At 46.0% G+C, this 19,049-nt stretch overlaps 1 protein-coding gene across 3 annotated transcripts in view; it reads left to right on the top strand.

Annotated features, from left to right (window-relative positions):
- Window positions 1-8,423: 8,423 nt before the first annotated feature.
- Window positions 8,424-19,049, top strand: part of LOC137305611 (epidermal growth factor receptor kinase substrate 8-like protein 1) — a 59,669-nt gene continuing 49,043 nt past the window's right edge. The window contains exon 1 of one of the 3 annotated variants that reach the window (XM_067974474.1): window positions 8,424-8,494. Coding sequence is in view for 1 of the 3 variants with exons in the window: in XM_067974472.1 (XP_067830573.1) it covers window positions 13,554-13,558 (5 nt within the window). In the remaining 2 variants the exon portion in view is untranslated. Of the gene's footprint in view, window positions 8,495-13,418; window positions 13,559-13,595; window positions 13,766-19,049 lie in introns of those variants that run through there. The other 2 variants (XM_067974472.1, XM_067974473.1) reach the window with 2 other exon arrangements.

The following is a 19,049-nucleotide window of genomic DNA, read 5'->3' as shown; positions in this document are numbered from 1 at the left end:
CAAACTTTAGGAAGGATGTGGAGGCCATGGAGAGGGTGCAGAGGAGATTTACTGGAATGGTACCTGGGATGAGGGACTTCAGTTTTATGGAGAGATTGGAGAAGCTGGGGTTCTTCTCCTTAGAACAGAGAAGGTTAAGGGGAGATTTGATAGAGGTGTTCAAAATCATGAAGGATTTTGATAGAGTAAATAAGGAGAAACTGTTTCCAGTGGCAGAAGGGTCGGTAATCAGAGGACACAGATTTAAGGTGATCGGCAAAAGAGCCAGAGGTGACATGAGGAAACATTTTTTTACGCAGTGAGCTGTTATGATCTGGAATGAACTGTCTGAAAGGGCGGTGGAAGCAGATTCAATAGTAACTTTCAAAAGGGAATTAGATAAATACTTTAAAGGAAAACATTTACAGGGCTATGGGGAAAGAGTAGGGGAATGGGACGATTTGGATAGCTGTTTCGAAGAGCCAGCACAGGCACAATGGGCTAAATGGCCTCCTCCTTTGCTGTTCATACTATGAAGTGGCCATTCAAGCCTAGACATTGTGTTGGCAAGCTATTTGTGCCTGAGTGGGGAGGGGGGGGGGGGGTGGAAATCACAGCCAATGTCCGATCCTGTCTTTGCCTGGACTTTCCAGCAGGGGGGTGGGGGGGTCACTGATCAGGTGCATGAACTCCAGTTGCATTTTCCCCCTGCCCTGTCCAGGGGGCCCCAAGACCAAATTCCCTGACTGCCACCCCCCGCTGAGATCAGCTGACCTAGCACAACCTGAGGCCTTGCTGGTCGTTATGACTCAGGCCTCCACTGGGCACTGCACCTATCGCTGAGTCACAGGGACGTTTCCTTATTGTGCCTGTAAACAGAGCAGGGCGTAATGACTGGATTGGCGAGGCGATGACATCACTGCGATGAGCTAGAGGGCGACCTGCTGTCCAAACCCTGGATCATTAGGATTAACCCTCTCACTACAAAGAGTCTGTTGTTTCAATTCAACGATACATTGTTATATTAACTATGGAATCGGAGCACAACGGGTTTCCTTGCAGTCCCGGGGATGAAGGATGTGGAAACTTAATATTACTTATTCTATACAATGCATTAACACCCAAACAAAGTAGTACAAGAGAGAATTTATTTACTTGTATACAAGTGGAAGAGCACCTCAAGACAATGGTTGAGGATACATCTTCACCGAGTTCAAGAAACAGCTCAGTAACAACGCCCACCTGTCACAGAATATGGGCGTACACGTACATTCTTTATTGGCTCAGGTAGTTGGTCAATCAAAATAGGGAACCCACCCTCGAGTTCCCATGGCCATCTTGATATCTTGGACGCAGGCCTGGGAAAGTGCTTTTTCCCTAAGAAACTGTCTTTATTATCAGTAAGTCTGTAGCTAGTCTCAAGGCTTTATGGTCATTTATTCCTGTTAGTCAGCTACCTCTCTATCTAAAGGGAGGACAGCTATCAGCATGAGAAACTCAAAGTAATTACACAATTGTGCTTCTATGTGTTTTCGTGAGAAACTTTATTATGTGAGTTTAAGTGAATTAGCTAGTCAGTTAATATGGTCAAGTATCCCTTTATGCATTTCCACAAGGAGAAGTTCCAATGTTGAACCACTGCTTCCCCCATCCCTCCCAGTTCCTCTTCTTAACCTCTTCCAACAGCTGCCTCACGAGACCTTCGAGTGAACTGTCTGGCTGCCACCTCTTGAGAAACTGAGTTGAAGGTTCAAAGGCCAACGGTGCAGGTCGAAAAGAGTGAGGAGAGAGGACGAGATAAATCAAGAAATGGCGATCCAGTAACCACAAGCTTTGGGTTTTAAAATCCTAAAGGTTTTTGGGGGGAAGGCTAGACTGAAGGGTGGAAGGAGGTGGAGGGTTCTGAAGTAAACAAAAAGGGCGAGAACAGAGAGAAGAGCAAAAGTGTGAGGTAATCACCTCAGGACCCAGGAACACACCTGTGGGACTTACCAATGCCTTTACCAGGTGTCAGCCTTAGCTCAATGGTAGAACTCTTGCCTCTGAGTTAGAAGATTGTGGGTTCAAACCCCACTCCAGAGACTTGAGCACAGGCTGATGCTGCCAGTGCAATACTGAGGGAGTGCTGCACTGTTGGAGCTGCTGTCTTTCGATGAGATGTTAAACCGAGGCCCTGTCTGCCTTCTTAGGTGGACGTAAAAGGTTCTGTGGCACTTTTCTGAAGAAGGGGAAGTGTCCTGGCTAATATTTATCCCTCAATCAACAGCACATTATTTCATTGCTGTTTGTGGGGCCTTGCTGTGTGCAAATTGGCTGCCACGTTCCACTACATTACAACAGTGACGGTACTTCATTGGCTGTAAAGCATTTTGGGATGTCCTAAGGCCGTAAAAGGTGTTATATAAATGCATGAACTTTCTTTCTTGAGACGCTCATTGAGTTTGGATTGTGGGATACTGGTGACCATGTGCTGACTCCCCAACTTACACTGCTAAACCAGGCTCTGTTTCACCAATGGCAGAATCATAGGGTTTTCACACGGGTCCATAGATGTGCCACTGGGACAAGAGGGGCATTATTTTAGCACTGCAAATGCAGCAAGTCCGTCTCCTGCTGCCCAGCTAAATGGGCGCCAGTGCCTAAGAAGAGTTGGCACTGGCCCCGGGCAATCGAATAACACCGACCAACTATCAGTTTGGGCAGTGGCTGGGGACGGAGTGAAAGAGTGGGAGAAAAATCTATTGGGTAAACTGGAGCCCAAAGGGCAGATGGTTTAATGCCTCATCCGAAAGGCGGCACCTCCGACAGTGCAGCACTCCCTCGGTGCTGCACTGAAGTATCAGCCTGGATTATGCATGAAGCCAACAGAAAATACTCAGCAAGTCAGGCAGCATCTGTGGAGAAAGAAACAGAGTTAACAATTCACATCAGACATAAGGGTCATTGACCTGAAACATTAACTCTGTTTGTTTCTCCACAAATGCTGCCTGACCTGCTGAGTGTTTCCAGCATTTTCTGTTTTTATTTCAGATTTCCAGCATCTGCAGTGTTTTGCTTTTAATTATGTATGAAGCCTCTGGAGTGGGACTTGAACCCATGATAGTCTTGACTCAGAGGCGAGAGCACTACCCACTGAGCCACAGCTGACATCTTAAACTCAAACGTTGGTGTCAACTCAGATTTTGTATTTATTCCTGTCACCATTAGAGGTGTTCAAAATTATGAAGGGTTTTGATAGAGTAAATAAGAAGAAACTGTTTCCAGTGGCAGGAGGGTCGGTAACCAGAGGACGCAGATTTAAGATGATTGGCAAAAGAACCAGAGGGGAGAGGAGGAGAAAATTTTTTTTTAAACGCAGCGAGTTGTTATGATCTGGAATGCGCTGCCTGAAAGGGCGGAGGAAGCAGATTTAATAATAACTTTCAAAAGGGAATTGGATAAATTCTTGAAGGGGAGAAAATTGCAGGGCTGTGGGGAGCGGGACTAAGTGGGCAGCTCTTTCAAAGAGCCGGCACAGGCACGATGGGCCGAATGGCCTCCTTCTGTGCTGTATGATTCTAAGTTAATTAAAAATAGAAAAGGTGACTTGAAGGTAAATGGGCAGCGAACAGTGCTAGTAAAGCACGAGCTAAGTTGGTTTTATGGTGCTCTATTCCAGTTGGGAGCTGCGGGGCAAACACGGCTTCTATGAAGTTAGTTGCTGACTTCCACAGAGTTAATAGAGTGATGATGTTACAAATGTTCAAGTGGGATGTGAGAGACCACCCCACCCCACCAAACTGTGTTTCTCGGCTTTCTACGTTGGAGGGAGGAATAAGCTCTAGTTTCCCACCCAGGGGCTGATCTTTGCCCAATGCGGCTTTGAAAGAAACAACTTTTTAAGCCATCAACAAATTTTAAAAAAGGAAACTTTCCCTGGCTGGGTGCGGAGCAGGAATCGAAACCCTTGGATCTTCCTGATTGGTGGTGCTCAGTGCCAGGCGGTGCCCCTTGCTCACTAACCCACCGGGGAGCAGGCGCAACAATTCCCAATTATCCTAACGTTCGTGCGCCTGTGGTGGGGGTGGGCAAGGGAGGAATGGTGGGGAGTGGGGGGGAGGGAGAATAGGGAGAGCTCTTTGTCGATCTGAGGATGTAGGTGATAAGATCTGAAGACCTAATTCTAAGCCTGGCACTAATCGTACACCAGTAGTACGTCTCCCCAGCAACAGAAAAAAACCAAAGCCCAGCTTCGCGAACACATTCCATTCCTGGTCCGGGTCCATTTTCATTTCATATTTTTTAAATTAAGATTCACTAATTAGCTCACTACCCACTGCAGAGTATCAGAGGACTAATTTCACATTTTCATATGGTTTAGCTGAGGGTGTTCGTAATTACTGCTTTATTATAAACAGCCAGCTGACAAGCTGTAAAAATTGATGAAATGGCAGCCTTTCGGGACCAGCTAGAGAGCAAACCGGCCTACATAAATTTTAAAAAAAAATATTGAGGTAAGTCTCGATCATGGAGCATTAGATATTTTTTCCTATGAGTGCCGATTGACTGTACACTTTCAAAAGGGAGCTGGACTGGTTCCTGGTTGGGGAGGAGATCACATTATACAAGAGACAGCTCCCAAGTAATATAAGTCAGGGTCAATGTGATGTCCTGAACTAGTTTTGATCACCATGGGGGATCGGAGAGGAATTTTTCACATCGTCGTTCCTCTAATTAGCCTTGGACTTTTTTAAAAATCAGGATTTTCGCCTCTCCCAAAGGATTACATGGCTCCAGGTGGATAGGAACTATTTATATTGTGATGCATAAACATTAGCACTCTTTCCATTTCACAGCTGTTTATGTCTTTCTAAAACTTTTTTGCAATCAGACTGAGGTAATCTTGAGCACCATAAAGTACTTCTCACCTCTTTTATAGGAACATAGGAACAGGAGGAGGCCATTAAGCCCCTTGAGTCAGTTCCATCATTCAATTAGAGCATGGCTGATCTGTATCTTAACTTCATTTACCCGCCTTAGTTCCGTAACCCTTATACCCTTACCTAACAAAAATCTATCAATCTCAGTTTTGAAATTTTCAATTGACCCCCCAGCCTCAACAGCTACAGTGTACAGATACAGGTACAGGTACCATACGGGAGCACAGGTACAGGTACCATACGGGAGCACAGGTACAGGTACCATACGGGAGCACAGGTACAGGTATCATATGGGAGCACAGATACTAGTATCATATGGGAGCACAGATACTAGTATCATATGGGAGCACAGATACTAGTATCATACGGGAGCACAGATACTAGTATCATATGGCAGCACAGGTACTAGTATCATACGAGAGCACAGATACTAGTATCATACGGGAGCACAGATACTAGTATCATATGGCAGCACAGATACTAGTATCATACGGGAGCACAGATACTAGTATCATATGGGAGCACAGATACTAGTATCATACGGGAGCACAGATACTAGTATCATATGGGAGCACAGATACTAGTATCATATGGCAGCACAGATACTAGTATCATACGGGAGCACAGATACTAGTATCATATGGGAGCACAGATACTAGTATCATACGGGAGCACAGATACTAGTATCATATGGCAGCACAGATACTAGTATCATATGGGAGCACAGATACTAGTATCATACGGGAGCACAGATACTAGTATCATATGGGAGCACAGATACTAGTATCATATGGGAGCACAGATACAGGTATCTGTTAAAATCAAGGCTTAAAGGTCCCTTGTGCTTATTTCATAACAGTTAGACTTTTTTTTAGCCAAAAGAGAATCCCAGTCTGACTAGTATCTAACCTGAGTATTCATTTCAAGAGTGGAGAGCAATTAGATCCTGCAGCTGTATTGGGGCACACAGCAGCAGAATAATACTTTGAATGTTACAATTCTCCTGTCCTTATAAAACAGTGCCTCCTCTGTGCCACGGGAAATCCACATACATACACACAAATTTTCAGTTCATCACACTCCAAGCCTCTCAGATGTAAAACAATTTTTAAATTAAAAAGGATATAAAGTTAGTTGCTGTTGCTTTTTCCATCCTTAGGGAGGAGCATGGATTTACGAGCAGCCGCCAATCCACAGAGAAACAATGAACCTCTAATTGACTTTGAAATCTACATAAGAGGAGTCAGCCTCCTATTGATCTCATCAGCAATTAGATCTCATTAGTATGGCTGTCAAGGGACATACTTAGCAGCAGGATAATACTCTGTACATGACATGGTATAATGCTCCATCTGACTTATCATGGGCAATGTCACGGGAGATCAGCTAGAATATAATGAATAACAGAGGGCTATATAAAGCAGTACAGAAGACAGGGTAATAATGAATAGTGACCATTATAGGAGAATACATTACAACAGATTCACAGATCCAGCCTGCCTCCAGTTCCATTGCTTTGAAGAACGATTTACTAAGAAAATTAAATATGTTTAAATCAGGATTTATTCCGGTCATTAAATGCCCTTTCCATTATCGCTGACTGATCACAAGTCTGATCCATAAGAAGAAATCATTTCCAAATGGCCTGCTTTTAAGTAGAAAAGGTCCATAAATCATTGACCATTTGAAAAGATGCAGTGCAATCAATTAGGCAGCCAGCGGCCAGACATCTCTAACTCGGAGCATCAGAGGCTCCAATTGATCAGCATCTGTGTCCTGGAGCAGATGTGGGAGGAGTGGGATCTCTCAGTCACGTCTGGGGCGTTCGGCAACCCCCCTCCCCTCCCCTCCCTCCCGCCAATCCCTTGGAATGAATCTGTACGTGGACCATGGGCTCCTGTCAGTCACTCTTCTCTCCCTCACATGCAATTTCTCCCCTCATTCTCTCCTGACTCTCGCTGGAGAATGGTACCCAGGGCACCGGCCACTCTGTTGGGGCTGACACTCCAGGGAGGGAAGCACTGCCAGAGTTGGTGTCTTTCAGATGAAATGTTAAACCGAGGCCCCGTCTGACAGGGATGTACAAGATGTCGTGACACTATTCGAACAGAAGATATCCCGGTTTCCTGGCCAACATTCATCCCTCAACCTACACCAGCAAAAACTGATTACCTGGCTATTTATCTCATTGCTGTTTGTGGGATCTTGCTGTGCGCAAATTGACAATTGCGTTTTCCTACAGCGACTGCACTTCGAAAGTATGTTGGTTGTCAAGTGCTTTGGGACGACTTGAGGATGTGATAAGGTGCTGTGTAAACGCAAATTCTTTTTCATTCTTTCTTCCTTGTTGTTTTTCAAGCGGCCATTATCTATCTGTCAGCCTAGACAATGAGTGCCGGCAGGCTATCAGACTGTGGGGGGCATCGCGGCTAAGTCACAACTTAGCAGAAGGCTCAGAGAGGCTTGTGGGAGCCCGGAATAATTGTGGGGGGACTCAAAGTCGGACATGGCGATGAAAAGACAAACAGTGGGGTGATGCGACAGACAATTAAGTAAAGCTGTAAGGAGCCAAGAAATTTACAAAACGTTTCACATTTAGTTAGAAACTTTAGAAGTTACCTCCTTTACTTACCTTTGTCAAAATGGCTGCTGGCTAAGCCAACTCAAAAACTTAGACTGTCTACAGTGATATTCTGTGCAGACTCACCCTGTAGTTTTTAGTATTAGCTCACAGTATACTATATAACAGCTGTTGTTTTAGCTGCTAACGTTACATGACATTTAACATCAAAAAAGCCCCATAACAGCGCCACCTACAGGCATAACAGGTACTGCAGGTAAAAGTTGACACTTTTATAATGGGTTTTCCCATTGAGAAAGGATGACCAAGAACTTTCAATGCATTTTGAAATGGAATGTCGTGACTCACTCTGTATGGGTTACAATCTAGAATCTAATTAAGGAACTTGGATGCTTTTTATGTATATTGAAATAATGGATACTTGGGAACAGATACTGTATATTACAGGAAATAGTAGATCTTGTATCAAGTAGCAGGTGCTGTATAGGGCAGCAGTGGATTTTGACAGTGCACTCATCTGACAGTGCAGCACTGGGAGTGTCAGCCTAGATTTTGTGCTCAAGTTTCTGGAGTGGGACTTGAACCCACAACCTTCTAACTCAGAGGCAAGAATGCGACCCACTGAGCCACGGCTGGTTCATGTGAGATCAACGGTGCTACAGTGTCACTTGGCTCATAAGGGGATGTCTCTGGTTTCATTTTTGCAGCTTGGCAATTGACAAAGTGCCTTGTGTTGCTCTGGCTCCACAACCAGCTCTTCCCTTACAGGGTTAAAGATAACTGGGTGCCTGGAATGATGCCGCGACAGGCCGACTCCTGGAGAAACTGGCCTAACCTGCTTGGCCACCGCTTACCTGCTACCTGTCAGGGTCCATGACGTCAGCACTGGGCAAGCAACCTCTCCATTACCCACCCCTTTAGAGTGAAACAATCTGTGCAGAGGCACGCTGAGCACGCCCAGAAAGAAAATCAAACCCAGGGCCTCCGTGCAGCTGAATATCGGAATCCCACAGAGGTAAGAATTGAGGAAGGGAGCATGGATGGTGGGGGATCTTGAGAATATACCTTTGCCAAGAGGGGCAAATAAAGGGCAAAAAAGTGACAGCACAAAAAAAAAGGATCAGTGGCCTTGGAATTGGTTTACAGTTTGACTGAAATTCCACTCTCTGCTATTTTAGCAAAGGCATAAACCCATTGAAAATGAATTGGTTATGTGGCCCCTTTACAGCAGAGGGAGCTTTAGTCTCTATTGGGTCTGTTGTGTTCATCCTGGGTGCCCACTTAATACTGCAATGGGCACCCAAAGTGGAAAAAAGGCCCCCTCATTCATTTTCTCCAATAGCTGGATGAGGTCATCGCTCACCGAGGCCAAAGAAATAAATAAAGGGTCATTTATATTTGTTGACTGGTAGATTTTCATATCAGAAAACCATTGGCGCCTCACCTATTAATAGATCCCAGCATTATAATTGCTGACTCTGGTAGGGATCTTTGCACAATGTAAACTCATGCCTCAAATTCTGACCGACACACCCTGTAAATATTTCTAACTCGGCTGCCCTAACCTTGGTAGAGAATTCCTCCAGCCCCTCCCCCACCTGCTCTGCCAGCTTCACAATCCATAACCGCCAGCTTCCTCCGTCGATATTTTCTCCGAAACCATCGAACCTTTCCCTGACACTTTTTAAAAAATTTGCGACAGTTGCGACTTTCACTCTTGTGCTTTGCCCCTACTGTGTGGACCTTTGGGAACTGGGAATTGCAATCAGTTACAAAAAAAAATGGTGGGAATCTTAGCTACGACCTTCTTAGGAGCCATCGCTCACTCGGAAGGGGTCATTTCAACCTGGGACGATGGTGTAAAATGGGCGATATCCAATTAGCCGTCCATTATACACCAGGCCCGATTTCCTTTCCATTCTTGGCCATGGCTCAGCGGTAGCAATTTTGCCTATGAGTCAGAAGGTTTTGGGTTGCAAATTGGCTGCTGTATTTCCTATATTACAACAGTGACTACACTTCAAAAAGGTACTTCATTGGCCGTAAAGCACTTCGGGACATCCTGAGGTCGTGAAAGGCGCTATAGGAATCCAAGTTCTTTCTTTCTTTCTTTTGAAGTCAATAGACGGCAAAATGGGGAGAGAGGTGTAGAACGGGTAGCCGATTCGACATTGTCCACTTTTTCACTATCGCCAAAACTTAAAACGACTCAGAGAATCTCAGATTTGCTGCCGATTCCCAGTTGCATTAGGCAGCCAGCGGCCAGACATCTCTAACTCGGAGCATCGGAGGCTCCAATTGATCAGCATCTGTGTCCTGGGGCAGATGAGGGAGGAGTGGGATCTCTCAGTCACGTCTGGGGCGTTCGGCAACCCCCCTCCCCTCCCCTCCCTCCCGCCACCCCTTTGGAATGAATCTGTCCCAGTGGAGGTTGCTTGTATTGATCATCAAGAGACCTGTCCAACTCTAGAACTGGATCCCACTGCGCAGGAAATCACAGCAATCAAAAAACATCACTTCTCAGCTCATTCAAATAATTAATTTTCAACTGTTTGAGATGAATTAGGATACAGGCAGTAGAGTTTTGGATGAACTCAAGTTTGTAGAGGGTGGAAGATGAGAGGCAGGGCAGGAGACCTCTATCTCTGTCCCTGTCCCTTTTTTACATCGAGTCTACAGTGCAGAAACAGACTATTTGGCCCAACAGATCTATGCCAGTGTTTATGCTCCAGATGAGCCTCCTCCCTCCCTACTTCATCTAATCTTATCAGTATATCCTTCCTCCCCCATGTACTTATCTAGCTTCCCTATAAATGCATTTATGCTATTCACCTCAACCACTCCTTGTGGTAGCAAGTTCCACATTCTAACCGTTCTCTGGGTAAAAAAGATTCTCCTGGATTCCCTATTGGATTTATTGGTGACTATCTTATATTTATGACCCCTAGTTTTGGTCTCCCCCACAAGTGGAAACATCTTTTCTACGTCTACCTATCAAACCCCTTCATAATTTTAAAGACCTCTATCAGGTCACTCCTCAGCCTTCTCTTTTCTAGAGAAAACAGCTCCAGCCTGTTCAGTCTTCCCCGATAGGTATAACCTCACAGTTCTGGTATCATCCTTGTAAATCTTTGTCACTCTCTCTCTTTTATCGGTCTCTCTACCTCCATCTCTGTCTGTTTCTCGGACTGTTTCTACCGAGCACTCTTCTATCTCTCTCTCTCGCGGACTGACTCATTGTCCACCTCCCTCTGCTTTGCGCACAGTAACAAATATTTCTGAACCTCACACCCTTCAAGTAAAGTCGGTGAATCTTGATACCTCATGCGCAAAGAATTTCACACCCAGTTCTCCGACCTACACCCTCTGTATGTGGAGATGCCGGTGATGGTTACACCCTCTGTAATCATGCACGTACGGAAGGCATGTAAACATTCACCACATGCACCAATATTGGACCTTTTCCAGTAGGAAACTGTTTCCAGTGGTTGAAGTGTCAGCAACCAGAGGATACAGATTTAAAATAATTGGCAAAGAACCAGAGGGGAGATGAGGAGAATTTTTTTTATGCAGCGAGCTGTTATGATCTGGAATGCGCTGCCTGAAAGGGAAGGCGATTCAATAGTAACTTTCAAAAGGTAATTGGATATATCCTCGAAATGGAAAAATTTGCAGGGCTATGGGGAAAGACCAGAGGAGTGGGACTAATTAGACAGCTCTTTCAAAGAGCCGGCACAGGCACAATGGGCCGAATGGCCTCCTTCTGTGCTGTGAGATTCTGTGATTCTAACTTGCTGCCCTGATTGATAATCAAACTTTGAACCTTCTGACCTGTAAGGCCTGGCACTGCCATTAGCCATTAGGCCAATAACAAAATTTCCCAATTCCAAAACCTGACTGAGGTAAGGGTAGTGTGGAATCAGGGTTAGAGTTCCAGGCTCAGAGATTCCAGCAAAGACTTTAGTGAGGGTGGGGGGGGTGGGGGTGGGGGGTTGATTCTGGGATGAAATGAAACTTCTGCCCATCCCTTGCCTCGGGCCACAGCCCTATCTGAAAACCTCAGGGCTTGGATCGTCAAAATATTTTGGGCTCTTAGCTCCAAGAAAGGGAGGGACAAATCTTGTTAACTGAGACGCCCACCTGAGCAAGGTGTGTAGGGGGGTGGGGGGGGGGGAAGTATTTTGCTGCAGCACCGTGTCACATTGTTAGCAGCACTGAGGGGCAGAACAAAATTGTTTCAATCCTTCTCTTTGCTTCGTCTGCCAGTACGGGCAGCCCCTGGCGACCAGCGTTGCTAAGGACTTTAAGGGGAAAAAAAACAAAAATATAGTACATGTTGATGCCAGGGCAGAGTTGGGATTGGTGGAACCATAACCAGCAGCTTGAGGAGAGGGGGATGGGATAAAATTGGAAGGAGCGATGAGGGTGAGACACTGTCCAGGGATTGGCAACGACAACTTTTATGTTGCAGTCCGTTCGAGGTATTGTATCTTCCTAAAGGGACTCCCCCTCCCGCCCCAGGTGAGGTTACGACAAGGGAATGCCAGCTCTTAGCTACACCTGACTCCTCATTCCCTTCTTGTGTGCATTTGCAGCCATAAGGCCACACCCGCTGTCCAGTGCTCCTGGTTACTGTAAACACACGGGCTACCTGTGCAAGGTTATATTTGACTGACACGGTAACCCTTCGAGTGCCGGACTGGAAACGAATCAGACACTCACGGTGACTCAGTGGGCAAACGCACCACCTGAGCCACAGATCCCAGGCCGAAGGCCAATGTCTGACGGTATGCGCTGGGAAGCCTTGGTTTGGCGTGAGCAGCCATTTGGGCAAGAGCTGTGCCCGTGGAACCAGGCACCAGCTTCAGTCACTGACGAGTGGGGGAGGTGGGCAGAGAAATTAGATGCTCTACGAAAGGGAGGAATAAATCTTGTCAGAGAGTAACAGAATTGACTGATCCTGTCACTGAGACCACGTGTATAGCCAAAAGGAAAGAACTTGCATTTATATAGCGCCTTTCACAATGTCCAAAAGCGCCAATTGAGTACTTTTGAAGTGTAGTCACTGTTGTAATGTAGGAAATGCAGCAGCCAATTTGTGCACAGCAAGCTCCCACAAACAGCAACGTGATAATGACCAGATAATCTGTTTTTAGCAGTGTTGGTTGAGGGATAAATATTGGCTAGGACTCTGGGGAGAACTCCCCTGCTTGTCCTCGAAATAGTGCCATGGAATCTTTTATATCGACCTGAGAGGGCAGACTGGGCCTCGGTTTAACATCTCATCCGAAAGACAGCACCTCCGACAATACCGCACCAAGAGCGTCAACCTAGGTTTTGTGCTCTGGGGTGGGAATTGAACCCACAACCTTCTGACTTGGAGGTGAGTGAGCTACCCACTGATCCATAGCTGGTTCATTGGGGGTACTAGGAAGTGGGGAGAGGGGGGGGGGCTGACCTTTCTACTGAAGGGTGCATGTGGAGGGGGGGGTGGGGGAGGAGAGAGAGGGGCATAGAAGAGAAGCACAGAGCTAAGGAGATTCAAACTGAAGTGTCCTGATCGACCACACATTTCACCAATGTGCTCAGACAAAGTCCTTTGCTGCCCCAGTGTTTGAGTTTAAATTTTACTACTTGGCACGTGAGTTGCAAAAGGTCGCCTCAGAAAACTTTAGTAGCAGCAATTACAAGGTTGAATTAGCCTTTCCCAGCATGCTGCAAATAGCGTCTGGTCACAAGGTGTTGCCGTCAGCTGCCCAGTAACAAGATTTTGTTTAGAAATAAATAAAGGAAACCCCTGGCCTACACTTTAAGAAGGACAAGAAGTCCTTCGCAGATTTGCTCCCAGAGCCTGTCGGTTAATAATAAACCTGCAGTCAAGCTTGGTTGGATTTATAACTTGCGCAGTGTTTGATTCCTAAAATCCAGTTGACTGACAAGAGGGCAGAGCACCTCTTCTCCAAAAAAAATTGCAGTGTTGGAATGTGGAGCCGTTGGATTTTAAAGGAGAGAGGAATGACAGATACAATAGCTGGATGAGGCGTGTCCATGGCAATGTGTTACTGTCTTGAGTCATGAGGTCAGTGATTTAGATCCACACCCTTCACATGAGCATAACTCGAAAAGTAAAAGAAATACTTGCACCATATACACACACATACACACAGAGGGAGACTGTTCACTGGGACCTGCAAACGAAACGCTTGGGATTTTCATTTTGTTGAAGTTTTACCGTGTTTGTGGGTTTTATTCAAGTGACCGAAGGCAGGCCTCTTGGCGGATTTATGTAAGTTTATGTTTTAACAAACTATTTACTGATGTTAACCCTCTCCATTGCATAGCGTTTGTTTTTTAACTAATGAGACCTATGGTGTCCGATCAACAGCATGGAACAGGCAGATGGGGCCTCGGTTTAATGTTTTATTGAAGAGACGGTACCTCAGAGAGTGCAGCACTCCCTCAGTACTGCACTCAGGAATATCAGCCTAGATTACATGCTCAGGTCTACTAGAGTGGGGCTTGAACCCACAACCTGCTGTCTCAGAGACAAGAGTGCTACCCACTGAGCCAAGCTGATATTGGGTCAGGCACAATCTCGCTGTGATTGTTCCCCCAGTTGAATAGCCGGCTAACACTCACCGTCTCGGCTCGCACATGAAGAATGGGCACTTTCGTGAGGCGATGGAGGGAGAGGTGGGGCTGGGAATAGTTTTCCTCCTATTGTGTGGCAGAGATTGTTTTGGGGACATAACTGAAAATTGTCCCTCTCTCGGGTCATATTTTACAACCAGGTCATCTGCAGTGGGGGGGGGTGGGGGTGAAGAGCCAAAATAGTTTTTAACTCAATGGACTAGTTATCTGCTATCACCCCATTAACAAACAATGTTACCTGGGATGCGATAACATCGTCGTCATTACCTGGCCGGTCTTTCTAACGTGAAAAAAACATCGCCTGGTGAAACACTGAACCTTTCAGTTCCAGCTTTGATACCTTTTTAAAATGAATTCTGAGGGAGGTGGGCATCGCTGGCAAGGCCGGCATTTATTGCCCATCCGCTAGTTGCCCCTTGAGAAGGTGGTGGTGGGCCTTCTTCTTGAACCGCTGCAGTCCGTGTGGTGAAGGTTCTCCCACAGTGCTGTTAGGAAGGGAGTTCCAGGATTTTGACCCACCGACGATGAAGGAGCGGCCGATATTTGTCCAAGTCGGGATGGTGTGTGCGACTTAGAAGTTAATTTGGAGGTGATGGTGTTCCCATGCGCCTGATGCCCGTTGTCCTTCTAGGTGGTGGAGGTGGCGGGTGTGCGAGGTGTTCCCCAGCCAGTGTTGAGTTTGTTGATCTGAGTCGGGGCAGCAGATCGAGTGTTTCAATTGACCTCAGCACCTCTAGGCTAGAGAAAGCTGATCATTAATTAATGTTTCCAGCTGGAGAGTGTGTATATGTGGGCAATGGGTGAGGATAAGAGAGAGCTTTCAGATATATAAAAACCTCATCACATTCTCAGGATGTCCCAAAGTGCTTCACAGCCAATGAATTACTTTTGAAATCCAGTCAATATTGTTGTACAGGCAAACATAGCAGCATAGCAAGATCCCACAGCCAGCAAGAAGATAAATGACCTGTTAATGTGATCTCTTTTTCTGGTGGTGTTGATTGAGGGAGGAATGTTTATCAGGAGACCCCAGGAACTTGGTGCTTCTCTCTGAAATAGTATCCTGGGATCTTTAACATCAACTTGAAGCATTGGAACAGGCAGATGGGGCCTTGGTTTAATGTTTTATTGAAGAGACGGTACCTCAGAGAGTGCAGCACTCCCTCAGTACTGCACTCAGGAATATCAGCCTAGATTACATGCTCAGGTCTACTAGAGTGGGGCTTGAACCCACAACCTGCTGACTCAGAGACAAGAGTGCTACCCACTGAGCCAAGCTGATATTGGGTCAGGCACAATCTCGCTGTGATTGTTTCCCCCAGTTGAATAGCCGGCTAACACTCACCGTCTCGGCTCGCACATGAAGAATGGGCACTTTCGTGAGGCGATGGAGCATTCCTGGATCCCATGGAATCAGACTCCAGCCACAAGTCAACGCTAAGAGAAAGATGTTTCTAAAAGTGTAGCGTGGCTTCCCTCACACTGTACAATGCGATGAAGACGATACCATATCTATTGTGGCACCAAGTTCCTGTTGGTCATTATGGCATCCTGAATGCGCAAGGAGCACTCACAAGGAGTTCTGTGTTCCGTGGAACTGTGGGCCCCCTGCAACTCTCTGAAACAGAGCCAGACAATCTGGCCTGTAGATAGGAAATAGGTTGTTCATCCAAGGGAATGGGCCCCTTCTCGACCAGATCTGTGGCTGCTGCTCATTTCCCAGCTGAACCTGCTGTCCACCAAAAGCCAGAAATGAGGCAAACAGAGCAACTGCTCTCGGCTGAAACCAAGTTACCGATCGCTGGTTTCCATGGCAATCAGCCACGTTCTCTTTTTTTTCTGGTCAAAGAAATTTCTAGCTGTTTTCTTGAAATTTAAGACTCATAGCACCGTCTCCTACTCTAACTCATTCCTTGACAGGACCTCATCTTCCTCAGAAGTTTCTCCTGATTGGATTTATCAGTGACAATCTTATATTTATGACCCCTAGTTTTGGACTCCCCCCACAAGCAGAAACATTGCTGTACCTCTACCCTATCAAACCCCTGCCGAGCCCATCACCCAGCCTTCTCAATTTGAACAGAAGAACACTGCATTGGATTTTCTTTGTTCGAAAAGTGAACAGAAATGACCTGAAACATCAACCAGTGAAATCTAGGAAACATTGTCGAAAAAGTCCTAAAACCAGCCGAAAGGCAGACTCGTCCATCTATATGTGGTCACGGAACCTCATTGGCAAAGCCAAAGAGTGGGTCACCTGCCTACCTCAGTCACCAGAAGAATGGGGCACAGTCGTGGCATCATACCACGAGCGAAAAGGGTGCAAATCGGCACCGACTGGTGATGTCACGCGGAGGGGTGTGAGGATGGCTGGTGGGGGAAATTGGGGCACTGGGGGGAGGGAGGGGAGCGGGGCTGAGATTGGGGGCAGAGGCACGTGGTTGGGGCAGTGTAGAGGGAACATTACTCTGCATCTGGCCGTGCTGCACCTGACCTGGGCGTGCTTGATGTTGAAGTGTCCTTGAATGGGAGGAGTTTCATTCCTTCACCTCGCTGGGCAAGCAAAAAAGCTGTTCATTTTTATTAAAAAATGGCTTCAATTCGGGTTGGCGCTTGGGGTGGAGAGGGTTGTCGATTTTCTGTGGGACTGGCACTTCTGCTAATTCTGCCGACCTGGGACTGTCATCACTCCCGTGATTGTTAACTGCAGCACACTCGCCTCTGAATCAGAAGGTCATGGGTTCAAGCCCCACTCCAGGGGCTTGAGTACATAATCTAGGCTAGCACTCCCAGTGCAATACTGAGGGAGTGCTGCACTGTCGGAGGTGCCATCGTTCGGATGAGACGTTAAACCAAGGCCCCGTCGGCCCTCTCAGGTGGACGTGAAAGATCCCATGGCACTATTTGAAGAAGAGCATGGGAGTTCTCCCTGGTGTCCTGACCAATATTGATCCCTCAACCAACATCACTAAACAGATGATCAGGTCATTCATTCCATTGCTGATTGTGGGATCTTGCTGTGCGCAAATTGACCGCCATGTTTCCAACATTACAAAAGTGACTACACTTCCAAAAAGTACTTTATTGGCTGTAAAGCGCTTTGGGACGTCCTGAGGTTGTGAAAGGATTGATATAAATGCAAATTCTTTCTTTTATTACTGAAACTCCTTTCAGCAATTACAGACTGCAATATCGGAATTCAAACAGGAGTCGAGAGGTATCCCTGCAAACAGGGTGGGGAGTCGGAAACGATAAAAATCAGGGAGTGATAACTCACTAGTGACACACTTTTCAAAATTTCTGGATATTATTGTGTAAAACTGACCTTTGCACTACCCAACTGCAATGAGGTCATCAGGATAAATATAGTCATGGTAGATAACACACACCCTAACATCAGGGATTGTTGTAGCATCAGCAGGAATATTTTAAACATTAACTCTGTTTGTAAAGAGGCTGATTTCTATTGCAAAAGTTTAACCTCTATGAACGTAATGAAACTGACTAAAAAAAAAATTCTTAAGGTTTCTTCCCGCACCTCAATTTCATCAGTTCCCTTTCACCTGTCTGTTTGGATCCTACCCCTATCCCTCACATTGTTCATTAGTAAAAAAAGACTGAGAAAGAGAAAGGAATTCACTTGTATATGGCTCATTGTCGGCTCCTGTACTTGTACAGTACACAGTGGGTAAAAGGGAACTAGACATTTTCCCCTATCTGGTACTGAATAGCCCATGGGTGTAAATCTACTCTGTGTAAACTGTACGCCCATCACACTAGAGGAGAGGAGACAGGCTGCGTTAGTGATATGGTTGGTATTAATTGGTATCTCACAAGGGTCCAGCAAATAGTCCATTAATGCAGAAGGGAGCCATCCACCTTCTGCATTAATGGTGGTAGCTCCCTTTTGATTCGAGTCTAACTTGTGAACTTGAGTCGTCTTTGACACTTTGTCACTGTCACACCGCGTCGCTGTCACGCAGCTCGGGCATTGGATTCCCAGCCGAGGGTCGAAGATGTCAAGTTGCTGCAACCTCAGCTACCTATCTCTGGCGACTTTCAGTAGCTCTCAGGCTGCAACTTAGAAGCTTACCTCAAGAAGAGGGAGCAGGTTTGGTTCTTGTAGGTTCCATTTTGTTTCATGTCACAATTAATGCTATTTGGTGATGTGAACCCGTGGAACATGAGTAACAGCACATGTGCAGTTACCCACGCTCAGTAAAATTGCCGCAGATATCCTTTTATGTCTGTGTAAATCATCATGAGGTGTTTCTGGCAAACACCATTTTGGTGCTGATCGAAAGAGAGACTTGTGATTATATTGCACCTTGTTCAAAAAATGTCTCATAGCGCTCCCCACACACAATGAATCACTTTGAAGCGCAGTGAATGCTGTTCTGGAAGCAGCCATTTAATCCACCACAAGATCAGACGATCGTGGGTTCAAGTCCCACTCCAGAGGCTTGAGCACAAAATCTAGGCTGACATTCAAGTGCAGCCCTGAGGGAGTGCTACATTGTCAGAGGTGCTCTCCTTCGTATGAGATGGTAAACCAAACTTCTGTCTGCCTGTTCAGATGGGTGTTGAAGATCCCATGGCACTATTTGAAGAAGAGCTGGATCTTTTCACAGTTTTCATAAGGAGACTGAGTACCCTATGAAACGAAATCTGTGCTTTTCTGCATGCTGTATTGAGGCAACATGACAAGGGACTAATTTATTATGGCACAGTGCACTACTGACCATGAGGTATATCCCCCAGGCTGCTCTCCTGTCTCTTCCAAAAAGTGGTAAATAACCACAGTTGGATCATTACATTCAGGCTAAAACTAGTGGTCAGATTTATTTATAGGTAGGATGATTACACAGAAACAGAAAACCATAGTAAAATACTGATGATATAAATATTCAGAAAATAAT

The sequence above is a fragment of the Heptranchias perlo genome, chromosome 40 (genome assembly GCF_035084215.1).
Source record: "Heptranchias perlo isolate sHepPer1 chromosome 40, sHepPer1.hap1, whole genome shotgun sequence".
In the NCBI taxonomy this organism is placed as follows: Eukaryota; Metazoa; Chordata; class Chondrichthyes; order Hexanchiformes; family Hexanchidae; genus Heptranchias; species Heptranchias perlo.
This window is presented reverse-complemented; position numbering and strand designations above follow the sequence as displayed.